The sequence below is a fragment of the Leptodactylus fuscus genome, chromosome 2, assembly GCF_031893055.1.
Source record: "Leptodactylus fuscus isolate aLepFus1 chromosome 2, aLepFus1.hap2, whole genome shotgun sequence".
Lineage (NCBI taxonomy): Eukaryota > Metazoa > Chordata > Amphibia > Anura > Leptodactylidae > Leptodactylus > Leptodactylus fuscus.
Genome location: NC_134266.1, coordinates 156,247,051 through 156,264,314, shown reverse-complemented (window position 1 = coordinate 156,264,314; position 17,264 = coordinate 156,247,051). Strand labels below are relative to the sequence as shown.

General features: G+C 41.3%; 1 protein-coding gene across 1 annotated transcript in view; it reads right to left on the bottom strand.

The window, feature by feature from the left end:
* ATP2A3 (ATPase sarcoplasmic/endoplasmic reticulum Ca2+ transporting 3) overlaps nucleotides 1–17,264 on the bottom strand; it is a 177,464-nt gene that overhangs the window by 117,693 nt on the left and 42,507 nt on the right. The window contains exons 2-3 of the mRNA XM_075264868.1: nucleotides 6,975–6,992; nucleotides 5,983–6,065 (exon numbers count right to left, since the gene is read on the bottom strand). Of these exons, the coding sequence (XP_075120969.1) occupies nucleotides 5,983–6,065; nucleotides 6,975–6,992 (101 nt within the window). The remainder of the gene's footprint in view (nucleotides 1–5,982; nucleotides 6,066–6,974; nucleotides 6,993–17,264) is intronic.

Below are 17,264 nucleotides of genomic sequence, written 5' to 3'. Positions count from 1 at the left end.
AGAGTAAAAATTTTAAATTTTGCGAGAATCAGTGCCTATTGACAGATGCTAGGAACTGGTGGTGAAAGGTCCTCTTTAAATAACGGTAGTGTGAACCTAGCCTAATTGCTGAAGGTCCCAGTAGAGGGACAATTTGTTATCAACTTATAGGGGGCTTCCCATAAACATAGCCATAGTTACATTTGTAGACAATTAAAAGTTAAACAGATATGCGTAATTAAACATTTTGCAAAGTTTTACAGATTTTTTCCCTAACCAACTTAGTGGTGACAGCCTTTTGTCTTTGCCAATGGATAGGACTATGAATGTAGGAACTTTCTATTATCTGACACTTGTCAGAAACCCAGCCATAGATTATTGTGGCCAAGTTATCTTCCAGAGCATGTAGTGTCCCTGCCTGATAACCTGGCCACAGTAAGGACGTCATGGCTGGTTTCTGACAAGTCACAGAGCAAAGAAAGTTCCTGTATTCATGGTCATATACACTGTCGTGACAAAAGACAGTGACCACCTAAAAAAAATATTTAAAACGCTCCAAAACTCTTAATTGACTAGAAATGTAAATATGGTTGTATTTGTGGAAAAAACTAAACTGTCAAAAAGTACCTGCTAGACTGGAGAACCCTTTTGAAACGTTTTTTATTAGGCTATGTTCACACCTGTGCTGTGCTCTCCATCATTCAGATCAGACAGCCAGACTGCTAAAACAGCAGTCACCCATGGACTCCATAGACTATAATCCAGAGTGCAGCACTTTTCTCTCTGCTGATTTTTGGAAATTTCTGTGGCAGTCTCTCCAACAAAGACTCTGGTGCAGATGTGATTCTAGCCTGATCTATAGTTCACACTATACTATAGTCACTGTGCATACCTTGGATACAATCTTTATGACCTTTATTTTCTATGAATCCTGTCACATTCATACAAGACTCCATATTCCTTGGATTTAATATAGCACCATGTTGCTTTGCATAAAGTACAAATGAGCAAGCACGTCCTGCACAGGACTCTTGCAGGGGATCTGGATTCAAACTTCAGTCTATTTCTTGTGCATTACAAACCTTTTTCTTCCCCAACAGTATACAGACTGAATTTCTGCCCAATAGTTACTTCTCTTAATGATGTGTTATTAGTAATGCTGATAACTTTGTTTCATTTACACCAAAATGTTGCAAGTGTCCAATTACAAAAAAGACAAGTTTTAAGTCAGCTCCACTTTTGTAGGAAAAAATTCTGTTGAGCCTGACAGGTCACACCAAGGGTTGCCTGCTCTGATTTTGGGGGCGTAACCCTGATTTCCATTTACATAGAAGAATAGAGTAAATATGGAAACAGAGTTTAACTACTTCATGACCAAGACATTTCCCCTGGTTTATGGCCAGTCACATTTTCAAGTTTTTTTTGTTCAAGCATTTTAGAAGCCAACATTTTTTTCATTTGGGTTATTCAAATTTTTGTGTATTTTTCCAGTGATACATAGGGCTTGATTTTATGGTTTTGCTTTTTTCCCCTTTTTTGTATCTGGGAAAATATTCCCTCCAGGTATAGAGGGGGCCAGCAATTCCCAGCACCCAATGATCAAGTGACTGCTGAGCTGGGAACTAGAAAATAATAAATACATACTGGAACATTAAAATTCTAGCATGACCAACTAGTAATAAAGACTCAGTATAACCTGGTAATCAATACAGTCCTATGAAAAAGTTTGGGCACCCCTATTAATCTTAATCATTTTTAGTGCTAAATATTTTGGTATTTGCAACAGCCATTTCAGTTTGATATCTAATAACTGATGGACACAGTAATATTTCAGGATTGAAATGAGGTTTATTGTACTAACAGAAAATGCGCAATATGCATTAAACCAAAATTTGACCGGTGCAAAAGTATGGGCACCTCTACAGAAAAGTGACATTAATATTTACTAGATCCTCCTTTTGCAAAGATAACAGCCTCTAGTCGCTTCCTGTAGCTTTTAATCAGTTCCTGGATCCTGGATAAAGGTATTTTGGACAAACAATTCAAGTTCAGTTAAGTTAGATGGTCGCCGAGCATGGACAGCCCGCTTCAAATCATCCCACAGATGTTCAATGATATTCAGGTCTGGGGACTGGGATGGCCATTCCAGAACATTGTAATTGTTCCTCTGCATGAATGCCTGAGGATTTGGAGCGGTGTTTTGGATCATTGTCTTGCTGAAATATCTATCCCCGGCGTAACTTCAACTTTGTCACTGATTCTTGAACATTATTCTCAAGAATCTGCTGATACTGAGTGGAATCCATGCGACCCTCAACTTTAACAAGATTCCCGATGCCGGCATTGGCCACACAGCCCCAAAGCATGATGGAACCTCCACCAAATTTTACAGTGGGTAGCATGTATTTTTCTTGGAATGCTGTTTCTTTTTGGACGCCATGCATAACGCCTTTTTTTATAACCAAACAACTCAATTTTTGTTTCCAAAATGAAGCTGCCTTGTCCAAATGTGCTTTTTCATACCTCAGGCAACTCTATTTGTGGCGTACGTGCAGAAACGGCTTCTTTCTCATCACTCTCCCATACAGCTTCTATTTGTGCAAAGTGCGCTGTATAGTTGACCGATGCACAGTGACACTATCTGCAGCAAGATGATGCTGCAGCTCTTTGGAGGTGGTCTGTGGATTGTCCTTGACTGTTCTCACCATTCTTCTTCTCTGCCTTTCTGATATTTTTCTTGGCCTGCCACTTCTGGGCTTAACAAGAACTGTCCCAGTGGTCTTCCATTTCCTTACTATGTTCCTCACAGTGGAAACTGACAGGTTAAATCTCTGAGACAGTTTTTGTATCCTTCCGCTGAACAACTATGTTGAACAATCTTTGTTTTCAGATCATTTGAGAGTTGTTTTGAGTAGCCCATGATGCCACTCTTCAGAGGAGATTCAAATAGTAGAACAACTTGCAATTGGCCACCTTAAATACCTTTTCTCATGATTGGATACACCTGGCTATGAAGTTCAAAGCTCACTGAGGTTACAAAACCAATTTTGTGCTTCAGTAAGTCAGTAAAAAGTAGTTAGGAGTATTCAAATCAATAAAATGATAAGGGTGCCCATACTTTTGCACCGGTCAAATTTTGGTTTAATGCATATTGCGCATTTTCTGTTAGTACAATAAACCTCATTTCAATCCTGAAATATTACTGTGTCCATCAGTTATTAGATATATCAAACTGAAATGGCTGTTGCAAACACCAAAATATTTAGAACTAAAAATGATTAAGATTAATAGGGGTGCCCAAACTTTTTCATAGGACTGTATATACACTTTGGAACACTGATGGAGCCCAAGTCCTAGTAATCCCCTTACCAATTTCTACATTTATCTGTAAGGCCGGGGCCCCCCGGGACATAAACGCCGCAATTGTCTGCGCTGCGGGAAAAATCGCGGCGTTGTACAGTGCAAGCAAAGGGGATGGGATTCATGCGAATCCCATGCCCACTTTGCGGAAAAAAACGCAGTGCGGACACGCTGCAATTTGCAAAGCCATTGCGGCTTTGCGAATCGCAGCATGTCATTTATATCGGCTTTCCCGTAGATATTATGGGAAGAGAAAGTCCACAGAGGAAAACTCTGAACTTCTCTTCAAAGCGCTGCGGAAAGAACCGCAATGCGATCACGCAGTGGTTCTTTCCGCAGTGCTTTCACGCTGCGATTACGGCCCGTGGGGCCTTAGCCCAAGATAGATTTACTTTAAAAAAAAATAAAAGAATCAAAGAGCCTACGTGCACATGTCAGCACTGACATCACCTGATATTTGAAGAATAAGATGCTGGTAAAGTCACGTCATTTAAGCTAAGGCCCCAAGTAGCAGGCCGCAGAAAAAAAAAAATGGAGGTTTTCCCTGCAGCGCTTTTCACAGAAAGTCCACAGAGGTTTCCTCTATGGACTTTCTGCTTCTATTATACCCATAGGGAAACCATCAGTGTTTCCATAGGTGTAATTGACATGCTGCAGTTTCCAAAACCGTAACCATTATGAAAAATCACAGCATGTCTGCTGTACTTTTTTTTTTTTTTTACTCCATGTAAGACCCCAGCCTTAAAAATATTTTTTCATACTTGTGACCTATCAACAGTGGTCTGATACTTTAAGCCCTCACAGTTCAGTTGTCACAGCAGCCCCCGGCTGGTAGATGGGGAGCAACGTTGCAATTCACCGGCACCACTGATATGAACTGAACAAGGCTGCCCCCTGTCCCTCCATCCACTAGCAACTTATGGCACTGATCGGCTGCTGGAATAGCTGATCTGTGTGGGATATGGGTTCAGACCACAACAGTTAACACATTGATATGTGGATAGGTCATTAGTATTAAAAAAAAAAAAAAAAAAAAAAAAGTCAATTTGGGATGGACAACCCTTTTAACATAATGGTGCAAATCAGCAAATCTCAAGGCATACTGGTTTTGCCTCTTTAATGTGAATCTACTTTAATAAGAGAATAGAGGATTAGTTGTTCTGTGACTAACACTACAGGTGTTTGTGAAAAAAAAATAAGCAAAGTTTGCATGTTATGTAAATGACATTTTAGATTTTTCCACTGTAATGTCTGCAAGCAAAAGAGAACAGAAAGAACAATGTATAGCCTTGAATGTGTAAGTAACATGAATAGCAAACTGTACATTTCTGCATTTTTGCTGCCATAACCTTGCTCATCCTTGTGCAGTCTACATCAATCTGCATAGCTGTGACTCACATGCCGGTAACAGAAGGGAAAAAAAAAAATCTCACTCCCACACATAGTTCTAGAAAACTTACCCAGCAGGATCTTTTAAAGTGAAATTTAAGATATGATTAAATTAATTTTTACAATGCCACCTACTTAATGTATAAGTATAGCTATAGTAACTAATGCTAAATGATATCTGCATGTGTATTTCTAATTTATTAAATAAACCTAAATGGTGTACTATGGCAAAAGCAACTAGGGCCTAGCGTACAGTAAATGGGACTGCGGCAGTATCTTAATGTCCCTACTACAATAACAATTATTAATGATGACATCAAGCAATGTAGTACAGTGCAGTTTATACAGGATGTACGAAGGTTACAGGCAGACTTGGACAAAGTGTTTGGGCATCCACTTGGCAAATGAGGTTCAATGTGGATAAATGTAAAGTTATGCATCTGAGTAAAACTAATCTGCATGCAACATATGTACATAATGCTGGGAGAGTCACTGGTGAAGGACCTGGGTGTACTTGTAGATCATAGATTAAGTAATAGCATGCAATTTCAATCAGTTGCTTCTAAGGCCAGCAGGATATTGTCATGTATTAAAAGGGGCATGGACTAACATTCAGTTCAATTCAATTCAGGGCATCAGTACATATAAAGGATGTCCTAGAGTTGGAAAAGGATCAATGAAGGGCCACAAAACTGATAAAAGGCATTGAGAGACTAAAGGAGTTAAATCTGTCTGGAGAAGAGGCATTTAAGGGGAGATCTGATAAACCTGTATAAATATATAAGTGGCCCATACCAGAAATATGGGGATAAGCTGTTTCATGTAAAATCCCCTCAAAAGACAAGGGGCCACTCGCTCCATCTAAATTTAAAAAAAAAAAGTTTAATCTCAAGAGCAGACAAGGCTTCTTCACTGTAAGGACTGTGAATCTGTGGAATAGCCTTCCCCTGAGAGAACTTGATGGACATATGCCCTTTTTCAACCGTACCAACTATGTGACTATGTAAGTGATCAAGCACTTATTTTGTAATTTATTTTGTCAATATGAACTGTTATGTTGGTAACTGGGCAATCTTGATTCACAAAATAGCTTCATGTTCACTTTGTAGTATACACTTTCTATATAAAAATGGATGTATAAACGTAAGATATACAGGTATATTAGCAATAATATTTTTGTAGTTTTACTCGCAACACTCTGACACAACCCGATCATGACAACCATGATAAAAACCAAAGAGAATTGTAACTTACAAAAGACACAAATGCAGCTAGGAGGAGGATGCGAACTAAAAGATCTTCAAACTGTTCCACCACTAGTTCCCAAAGGGATTTTCCTGGAAAGACATAAATCAATACGTTTATAAAGGAATTCCATATTTTTATAACTAAGATATTCATATCATAATATATAGTAATAACTTTCTTTGTTATGCTTTGGTATACAGACAGCAAATCCAACTAGACTCCCAACATGCAAAAATGCCCAAAATTTATTGTGTAAGCAATAAGCAATAAAAATAGCTCTTTGTGGATTAAATGTATTGTCCATACATACAAATCTGGTATGAATCCAGGCTAAAGCTAAATCATATACAATACATAAATGACACTGTCACATGCCCATTTTTTGTCCCCACTGGATATACTGTAGGCTTTTGTCAGAGAGGACTGCCAGTATTAAATTCAGCAACATATTAGTCACTTGTTTTTTCTATATAGTATAGATACTAGAAGATACTATTATCTCTTATAAATAGTGAAAACAGAGAAGCTTACATCCCAAGAAGTTGCATTCTTGTAAACTTTACTAAAAAAAATAGAAAACTGTGGGATGTCTGGCCCCAAAATGTAGAGACGTGGCACACTGCCGATGCTTTACACCTTACTTCTCCACATAACTGACACCCATATCTGGAGAATAACGTCAACCAAAATGTGGTCGCCAGCTGGCCCCTTCCATACAGCAAAGAAGAAGGAGAATCCAATGTACAGGCCGTTATCACCCTCACACGTTTCCTTCTAAATGATAGCATTCAGCCAAATGGACTCAGAAAAAGACAATCACTCTGATGAGGACCTGGATGATTCCAATGCAAGTGTACAACAACTTCACAACTGCATAAAGCTTGCAGGAGAGATATCCTGGAAAACAGACCCAGGCTATTTCATCATGCACCATAAAACCTGATCAAAACCTGCATATATAGAAATGACCTTTAAAAAACCCAAATTCATGGACTTACCTTCTTCAGCTGGTAACTCTGATATTCATCCAGTCCAACGTGAAAAACAAGTAAGGTAGGGTTCATGAAGAGGGGAAAGAAAAAAAGAACACAATCGTGAGTTAGAGCATATAATAATTAACATGTTTATCAAATAACTAACATCACACCTTAAAAAAGTACATAACATCTATGCACTGGTGAGTTTTAACATTAAAGAGGCAATTTATCTTTTTTTTTTTTTTCCATTTTAAATATGGCTTAGAAAGAGAACCGCGAGATCACAGGTAGTGACACCGCATGCCCATTGCGGAGACCACTGATCGGCCTCAGCTGTCACGTGTGACTTCCGCCACACATCAACACTGGATTGAGAAGATCAGACCACGCAGGGAGAACCAGAAACATCATGGAAAAGAGTATGGATTTTTTTATTTTATCACTGCCCCCATTCAATTTAAGAATTAAACAAAACCGTTTCACTGCACCTTGTTGCCCTACAACCACAAACTTAAATGTATTAAGGTATTTTATTGAGATTTTAAAGGGGCTCTATCACTAGGAAAAGTTATTTTAACTAATCACACCTTTGCATAGCTTTTAGAAAGGCTATTCCACACCTACCTTTAGTATGTAGATTGCCTCAGTGGTTTCTGAATAAGTCCGTTTTATTCATATGCTAATTAGACTGGTGCACGATAGATCGTGCACACCTTTCCCTGTTGTTTTCTATGGGAGACTGATGATGATGATGACTCAGCTTACTGTTTGCCTCACACACATAGGAGATAATGGGAGAGAGGAGGCTGCTGGGAACTTCCTGAGCTGGCTGGAAGCTCATTAGCATATGAATAAAAATGGACTTATTCAGACACCACTGAGGCAATCTACATACAAAAGGTAGGTGTGAAGTAGCCTTTCTAAAGCCTATGCAAGCATGTGATTAGTTAAAAATGACTTTTCCCAGTGATAGAGCCCCTTTAAGTGATAGACCAACACAAAGTAGTGGATAATTGTGAATTGGAAAGAAAATGATACATGGTTTTCAAAATTTTAATCAATTAAAAATCTGAAAAGTGTGATGTGCAAAAGTATTCAACCCTCTGTACTCCGATACCTCTAAATAAAATCCAGTGTAATAAAATGCCTTCAGAATGAGTTAATATAGTCCAGCTTTGTGTAATTTAGTCTCAGTTTAAATACACCTGTTCTATGAAGGCCTCAGTGATTTGTTAGAGAACACTAGGGAACAAACAGCATCATGAAGACCAAGGAACTCACCAGACAAATCAGAGGTGAAATTGTGGAGGTTTAAAGCAGGGTTAAGTTATAAAAGTTTTGATCATCCCAAGGAGCACTGTTCAATCCATCATCCAAAAATGGAAAATATATTCTACAACTGCAAACCTACCAAGACATGGATCTTCACCTAAACTAACAGATTGAGCAAGGAGAGAAGCAGCCAAGAGGCCCATAGTCACTCTGGAGGAGATGCAGAAATCAACAGCTTGGGTAGGAGAATCTGTCCACAGGACAACTATAAGGGAGCCTTCACACAGAGTTTACGCTCCGCTCATTCTGAACGTAATCTCATTCAGAATGAGCAGCGTAAAAAACAGATCCCATTGATTTCTATGGGTGTCGGCATACGTGTGCTACCCATTGAAATCAATACTCGCGTATCACATTGAAAGCAATAGGTAAAAAAAAAAAGCCTCCCATTGATTTACGTTCAGAATGAGCGGAGCATAAACTCCGTGTTAAGGCTCCCTAAGTTGTGCACTCCACAAATCTGGCCTTTATGGAAGCATGGCAAGAAGAAAAATATTGTTGAAAAAAAAGATATAAGTGCCATTTGCAGTTTGCCACAAACCATATAGGGGACACAGCAAACGTGATCAGATGAGACAAAAGTCTAGAGATATGTTCACTGTCAAAGTAATAATATGAGTAAAATCCATATGGGTAGCTGTAATCTTCCCCGAGTCAGAGCAAGATGCGCTCAATTTATTAAAGAGGACCTTTCACCACCGCCACTGATTCAAACTCTTTGTATCATTCAATTCATGGGGTTCCACTGATTCCGACTCCATTGGAATTCTACCTCTAGCCACCATTGTTACGGAGCAATCATTTCTGTTAATTTAGTTTAAGCACCCTATACAAGCACACAGCACCCCACCTATTAGTTGTTATCTGGAATGCAAGTCCATTAGCACAATTTACAGATCCCGAATCTCTATACACTGTAGTTACCATAGCGGATACCGGGACCCATTGCTGTCCCTTTAATTTTTTTTAATACAATTTAATGTTTTAGTAAATTGTGTCGGGGGAGTTTTTTTTCTATTACTAAGCACTGCTCAATAAACACGTCCATCCTGCATTCAGCTCATCCCCCTGGGCAGTATGAGGACCAACTCACACTGGATAAACTCCCACTACCCAGGGGGAGGAGCTGAATACAGGATGGGCATTTTTTTTAGTGATGATGCAGCAGTGCTCAGTAATAGAAAAAACTCCCCCTGTGCTCCAAGATCCTCATTTGAATGAAGAATAAAAGTGCTTTTTCTACACAACCCTGGGGCTCTGAAACATAAGATAGATAGAATTTTATTCTCCTAACAGCATCTACAACACTAAGGGAGTGGTTAAAGTAGCTGGGGGCAGTGATAGACTCCCTTTAAAATCCATATAAAGTTTACATCAGTTTGTTGCTTATGCATTTTGAACGTGGAAAGTATGTGAAATGTGTAAGAAAATTGCTCTCTCAATTTTTAGTTGCCAGAGAGCAAGGGAATGATAAATAATTCTCAAAATATCCAAATGGGAATTCCCTATCCACTAAACTTGAAATTCTGCATTTTAAGATTAATAGACATTCTAGAATTCACCACCCAAGAAAATTCTGTTTGAAGGAAACCATTCTGCATTAATTTAAAAATGAATAACCATATAATTTTTATTTCCATATTTATTTGTCTCGACTGTAATTAGCATTGAATCACACCGATTTGCATATTCTTTTCTAGGGTATTTTTGGTGGGAAAAGATATTTCATACAGGTTTAGAAAAGGTGAAAAAATAACAAACATAGAAGCAGTAGTCAGCGATCACCCGCTGCCCCCATTATCAGGTTACTGGCGGTACTGGCTATCTGGTCTTGTCTGGATACAGAAATTTCTGTACAGCCAATAACTGGCTAAAGCCCAGTCACTACTGAAAACTGAGTGACTGAGTAAGGGCTTCTTATGTGCTGAAAATAGATATTCAGAAGTAAAAAGTGCTGAGAGATTAGTGAGGCTAGTATTGTTTGATTTTTAAAGGGTATATCCAGTTTCTACAAAAAAATTGTATTGTTTGTATAATGAAAAGTTATACAATTTTCCTATATACTTTATTAATTCTTTCAAGTTTTCTACTTGCTTTTCTTGACTTCCATTTTTTTTCTTGCACAGACACAAAGTCATGCATGCAGGACTTTGTGTCTGTGCAAAAAAAAAAAAAAAAAAAAAAAAAAAAAAGCTGCATACAGACACCGGATGTCACCTTTAAAAACCCATTAAAATGAATGAGTTTTAAAGCTGACCGCCGGCAAGCCGTCCCCTGTCCAGTTTCCCCGGGGTTTAGGATGGAATCCCACGACAGACAGCAGCAGTAGTGTGAACCCAGCCTAACAACTACGGGCAAGTATAAATATTTTTTGCTGTAATAGTACAGCAGATGTCCAGTATTTAAATCTGACAGGAGCTGAAAGGCCGCAATAACTGCTGGGTCTCTGCTGTATTATACAGCAGAGACCTGGCGCTAACACCTGTGATCAGTGCCTGCATTGATCGTGGGAATTACGGCCTCCAGGGCCTTGGTCTAAGGTGATAATTTTGGCAAGAATCATTGACACCCATAATGAGATTTTGCAGGTTCCCAGGCTTGTCTGCTATTTATTTATATTCTTTGTGTAGCCTGTTATACAAATGCCGGTATTTTGCAATGCATTAACCTAGGTTAATAAATGGTCTTTCCATTCCATTTAAGGGGAGTCTACCAGCACTAAAATCACTTCTAAACTACAAATATGCAGTTATAGGGACAGCTAGTGCAACTGTGAACTTTATTAAGTCAAAATGCAATCTTTCTGCTGAGAAAATCAATTATGCAAGTGAGCTCTTTGGTGCACCCAGGATGTGGCTGCGCCTGCCGGAACACCCATGTTTGCCTGTGGCCACCATTCATTGGGACCTGTCAATATTTACCTTTGGGGGAGGCACTGGGTGGCAACTAAAGGCAAAAACAGCTGCTCTGCCAGATGTAGCCACCCCCTAGGTGCACTAAACAGCTTATTTACATACAAATGAAAATTATTTTCTAGGGCAGTGTGACCGAACAATGGTTACAAGCAACAGAAAGGGTCAACATAGTTACTGGTTATCTGTTTGCATGTTTTGCACAAAGTGATTGATTTAGGCAATAACTAGAGATGAGCGAACAGTGTTCTATCGAACACATGTTCGATCGGATATCAGGGTGTTCGCCATGTTCGAATCGAATCGAACACCACGTGGTAAAGTGCGCCAAAATTCGATTCCCCTCCCACCTTCCCTGGCGCCTTTTTTGCACCAATAACAGCGCAGGGGAGGTGGGACAGGAACTACGACACTGGGGGCATTGAAAAAAATTGGAAAAAGTCATTGGCTGCCGAAATCAGGTGACCTCCATTTTAGACGAATAGTGGATTTCAAATCCGGGTCATATGAGAATGTGAACTTTGTGACTATGAGACAGGGATAGCTGTACAGGCAGGGATAGCTAGGGATAACCTTTATTTAGGGGGGAATGTTATTAAAAATAACTTTTTGGGGCTCTATCGGGTGTGTAATTGTGATTTTTGTGAGATAAACTTTTTCCCATAGGGATGCATTGGCCAGCGCTGATTGGCCGAATTCCGTACTCTGGCCAATCAGTGCTGGCCAATGCATTCTATTAGCTTGATGAAGCAGAGTGTGCACAAGGGTTCAAGCGCACCCTCGGCTCTGATGTAGCAGAGCCGAGGCTGCACAAGGGTTCAAGCGCACCCTCGGCTCTGATGTAGGAGAGCCGAGGGTGCACTTGAACCCTTGTGCACCCTCAGCTCTGCTACATCAGAGCCGAGGGTGCGCTTGAACCCTTGTGCACACTCTGCTTCATCAAGCTAATAGAATGCATTGGCCAGCGCTGATTGGCCAATGTATTCTATTAGCCTGATGAAGTAGAGCTGAATGTGTGTGCTAAGCACACACATTCAGCTCTACTTCATCGGGCTAATAGAATGCATTGGCCAGCGCTGATTGGCCAGAGTACGGAACTCGACCAATCAGCGCTGGCTCTGCTGGAGGAGGCGGAGTCTAAGATCGCTCCACACCAGTCTCCATTCAGGTCCGACCTTAGACTCCGCCTCCTCCGGCAGAGCCAGCGCTGATTGGCCGAATTCCGTACTCTGGCCAATCAGCACTGGCTAATGCATTGTATTGGCTTGATGAAGCAGTGCTGAATGTGTGTGCTTAGCACACACATTCAGCTCTACTTCATCGGGCTAATAGAATGCATTGGCCAGCGCTGATTGGCCGAATTCCGTACTCTGGCCAATCAGCACTGGCTAATGCATTGTATTGGCTTGATGAAGCAGTGCTGAATGTGTGTGCTTAGCACACACATTCAGCTCTACTTCATCGGGCTAATAGAATGCATTGGCCAATCAGCGCTGGCCAATGCATTCTATTAGCGTGAACTGAGTTTGCACAGGGGTTCTAGTGCACCCTCGGCTCTGCTACATCAGATTGCTACATCTGATGTAGCAGTGCCGAGTGTGCATCAGATGTGTAGTTGAGCAAAACTGACTCAGCACTGCTAAGTCTGCATTCGCATAGGAATGCATTGGCCAGCCTTCGGCCAATCAGCGCTGGCTCTGCCGGAGGAGGCGGAGTCTAAGGTCGGACCTGAATGGAGACTGGTGTGGAGCGATCTTAGACTCCGCCTCCTCCAGCAGAGCCAGCGCTGATTGGCCGAATTCCGTACTCTGGCCAATCAGCACTGGCTAATGCATTGTATTGGCTTGATGAAGCAGTGCTGAATGTGTGTGCTTAGCACACACATTCAGCTCTACTTCATCGGGCTAATAGAATGCATTGGCCAATCAGCGCTGGCCAATGCATTCTATTAGCGTGAACTGAGTTTGCACAGGGGTTCTAGTGCACCCTCGGCTCTGCTACATCAGATTGCTACATCTGATGTAGCAGTGCCGAGTGTGCATCAGATGTGTAGTTGAGCAAAACTGACTCAGCACTGCTAAGTCTGCATTCGCATAGGAATGCATTGGCCAGCCTTCGGCCAATCAGCGCTGGCTCTGCCGGAGGAGGCGGAGTCTAAGGTCGGACCTGAATGGAGACTGGTGTGGAGCGATCTTAGACTCCGCCTCCTCCAGCAGAGCCAGCGCTGATTGGCCGAATTCCGTACTCTGGCCAATCAGCACTGGCTAATGCATTGTATTGGCTTGATGAAGCAGTGCTGAATGTGTGTGCTTAGCACACACATTCAGCTCTACTTCATCGGGCTAATAGAATGCATTGGCCAATCAGCGCTGGCCAATGCATTCTATTAGCGTGAACTGAGTTTGCACAGGGGTTCTAGTGCACCCTCGGCTCTGCTACATCAGATTGCTACATCTGATGTAGCAGTGCCGAGTGTGCATCAGATGTGTAGTTGAGCAAAACTGACTCAGCACTGCTAAGTCTGCATTCGCATAGGAATGCATTGGCCAGCCTTCGGCCAATCAGCGCTGGCTCTGCCGGAGGAGGCGGAGTCTAAGGTCGGACCTGAATGGAGACTGGTGTGGAGCGATCTTAGACTCCGCCTCCTCCAGCAGAGCCAGCGCTGATTGGCCGAATTCCGTACTCTGGCCAATCAGCACTGGCTAATGCATTGTATTGGCTTGATGAAGCAGTGCTGAATGTGTGTGCTTAGCACACACATTCAGCTCTACTTCATCGGGCTAATAGAATGCATTGGCCAATCAGCGCTGGCCAATGCATTCTATTAGCGTGAACTGAGTTTGCACAGGGGTTCTAGTGCACCCTCGGCTCTGCTACATCAGATTGCTACATCTGATGTAGCAGTGCCGAGTGTGCATCAGATGTGTAGTTGAGCAAAACTGACTCAGCACTGCTAAGTCTGCATTCGCATAGGAATGCATTGGCCAGCCTTCGGCCAATCAGCGCTGGCTCTGCCGGAGGAGGCGGAGTCTAAGGTCGGACCTGAATGGAGACTGGTGTGGAGCTATCTTAGACTCCGCCTCCTCCAGCAGAGCCAGCGCTGATTGGTCGAGTTCCGTACTCTGGCCAATCAGCACTGGCCAATGCATTTCTATGGGGAAAAGTTAGCTTGCGAAAATCGCAAACTGACAGGGATTTCCATGAAATAAAGTGACTTTTATGCCCCCAGACATGCTTCCCCTGCTGTCCCAGTGTCATTCCAGGGTGTTGGTATCATTTCCTGGGGTGTCATAGTGGACTTGGTGACCCTCCAGACACGAATTTGGGTTTCCCCCTTAACGAGTTTATGTTCCCCATAGACTATAATGGGGTTCGAAACCCATTCGAACACTCGAACAGTGAGCGGCTGTTCGAATCGAATTTCGAACCTCGAACATTTTAGTGTTCGCTCATCTCTAGCAATAACTAAGAAGTTGCTATAGGCAAAAAACACTAGAAAAATAATCAATGAGATGTATTTTTAGTGAGGTTCTACTTAATATATAATTGACTTGTGTTTCTCATTGCATTCCTTTAGTGTAATTTTACTGGAATTGGAGATAGAAATCATGAAATTCCCGCTTAGATTATCCTGTACATACCTCTTAGTCTTGTTGCCTTCTAAGTAACTACAGAAAAAAGGACATTATATACATAGAGTAATTGCTTTCTTGGGATGTCTCTCTCTGGCTACATTCTACAATGTCTAGTTACCATTATATCCAGGTTACATCTGCAAAATCTCAGACAGGAACTACAACATTCTTCTCTTCAACTCTCACACCGAAATCACTTTAAAACCTGACATTTTTCCTCAAAAAGGTGAGCTCAGCTCTAAAAATACATTCTATTTACTTTACTTTAGAAGCAGAACAGTCAGCAATAAAACAGAAAAGGACAGAGAATCAAGGCTGAACCTCATGTAGGGAGCGCTGCATATGATATAAACAATTTAGATCCTGATCCTATCCTTTGATTTTTCCCCTTCTTCTTTCTGTTGTATGTATGATCTTTGACTTGTTTTAGAACAGGGGTATGCAGTCAGTTGCGGGTTGCAGTTTGTTCCCTTATTATGGGATGCACCTAGATTTCTAAACTCTATTTTTTAATTCCCTCTTGGAAATAAATTTAGAGTTTTGATTTTTCAAGAAAAAAAAAAAATGTACAAGTGCCATTGCTTTATATGACCCCTTTTAATATTACTGCAAGGTTGTTTATTTTGACCCATGGTCAAATCTGGAAAAATCCAACTGTAAGTATCCAATTGTAAGAATGTATACACTGTAGCATTGCAAAGGCACACAATAAAATTGAGAGTCAAATACACATTTGAAACATATAACCATGTACTGTATAGATTCACAAGGAACGGATAATGAGATTATTTACCCCCACTAAAATTCCTTTGTGTATTGCCATAGTTGATCTGTGACTAAGATGGCCATACACATTAGATAAATGTTGGTCAAGCCAGCCAATCTATTTGTGGGAATCAAAGTAATAGGAGTTAGAATTATACATTTCCAAGCTTCTCTTCCTCTGTTAGCTAAGGCATTGCTCAGATCTCCATCAGAAGAGACTCGATCAAAATTATACTTTGCTTTTCCTTACGGTGTCTGCTATTTTTAAGGGCAGAGACCTCATTATAGTCAATGTCAGTTTGTCGAGTGTTATTGAACTCTGTCTCAACAGAAAAAAAAGGGGCAAGAAATTGCAAATAGAATAGAGATCTGATGAAGGGGTGGTACACGTGAAGTACTAGAAAACCCCGAAACGCGTTATCTTAAAATAAATTAGTGTTTAATACCAAAAACGATTCTTCATTTCACCGTAAAGAGCGCGGAGTAGGTCATCCAACCTGAGGGTATATCCCCCAGTTATAATCTTCAACAGAAAAAAAGGAAAAGATATGCGAGGGTAGCCTAAAACATTTCCAACCTTACACAATAATAAAACTGGACAATGACATAAAAAAAATAAAAATACTGCAGCACTTAGTACAATTGGCCATGTAAAAGAAAAAAAAACTATTAAAAACAAGTTATTCCAGTCAGTTTACTAATTAAAGCCATATCTATCATGGGCATAGGTAGCAGTTTTCGGCTCATGAAGCTGATGGAATAGCTGATCTGTGTAAAGTCCTGGTGTTGGACTCTGACAGATCAGACTCCTGTGAATAGGTCATCCATAGGAAAACTCAATTTGAGCCTGGAAAACCCCATAGGGCTAAGACCGTATGTAGAAGGCAGCAACATAAAAGCTGGAAAAACTACGGCAGCAGTGCATCACATTTTTTGCTTCAGTGCTCCTTACAGAAAGTCCACAAAAGTTACCTCTGAGGACTTTCAAATTCAATTACACCTATAGGGAAACTGCCAGCGTTTCCATACGCTGAGATGCAGCAGATCTGGCCGTGTACTGAACTCTGCTACACCTGAGATGCAGCAGATCTGGCTGTGCGATGAGCTCTGCTACACCTGAGATGCAGCAGAGCTGGCCGTGCGCTGAGCTCTGCTGCATCTCAGGTGTAGCAGAGCTCAGCGCACGACCAGCTCTGCTGCATCTCAGGTGTAGCAGAGCTCAGCGCACGGCCAGCTCTGCTGCATCTCAGGTGCAGCAGAGCTGTGTCAACTCTGCTATACCTGAGATCGGACCACAATGGAAACTGCTGTGAACCGATCTTAGACTCCGCCTCCTCACAGACGAGCCTCCGGCAGAACCAGCGTTGATTGGCCGAATGCTGTACTCCGAATGCTGTACTTTTCCTATGGGAAAAAGTCAGCTTCCAAATTATTAGTGGCGTAATACAGGGACTTGGGCATGTTAGATGCCCACAGGCATGCTTCCCCTGCTGTCCAGTTGCATTCCAGAAGTGTTGTCCTCATTTCCTGGGGTGTCATAGTGGACTTGGTGACTCTCCTGAGTCGAAGAGTGGTTTCCCTTGAAACTAAGTTTTTTTTCCCCCCATAGACTATAACGGGGTTCGATATTCGTTTGAATAGACGAATATTGAGGGGCTATTCGAAAC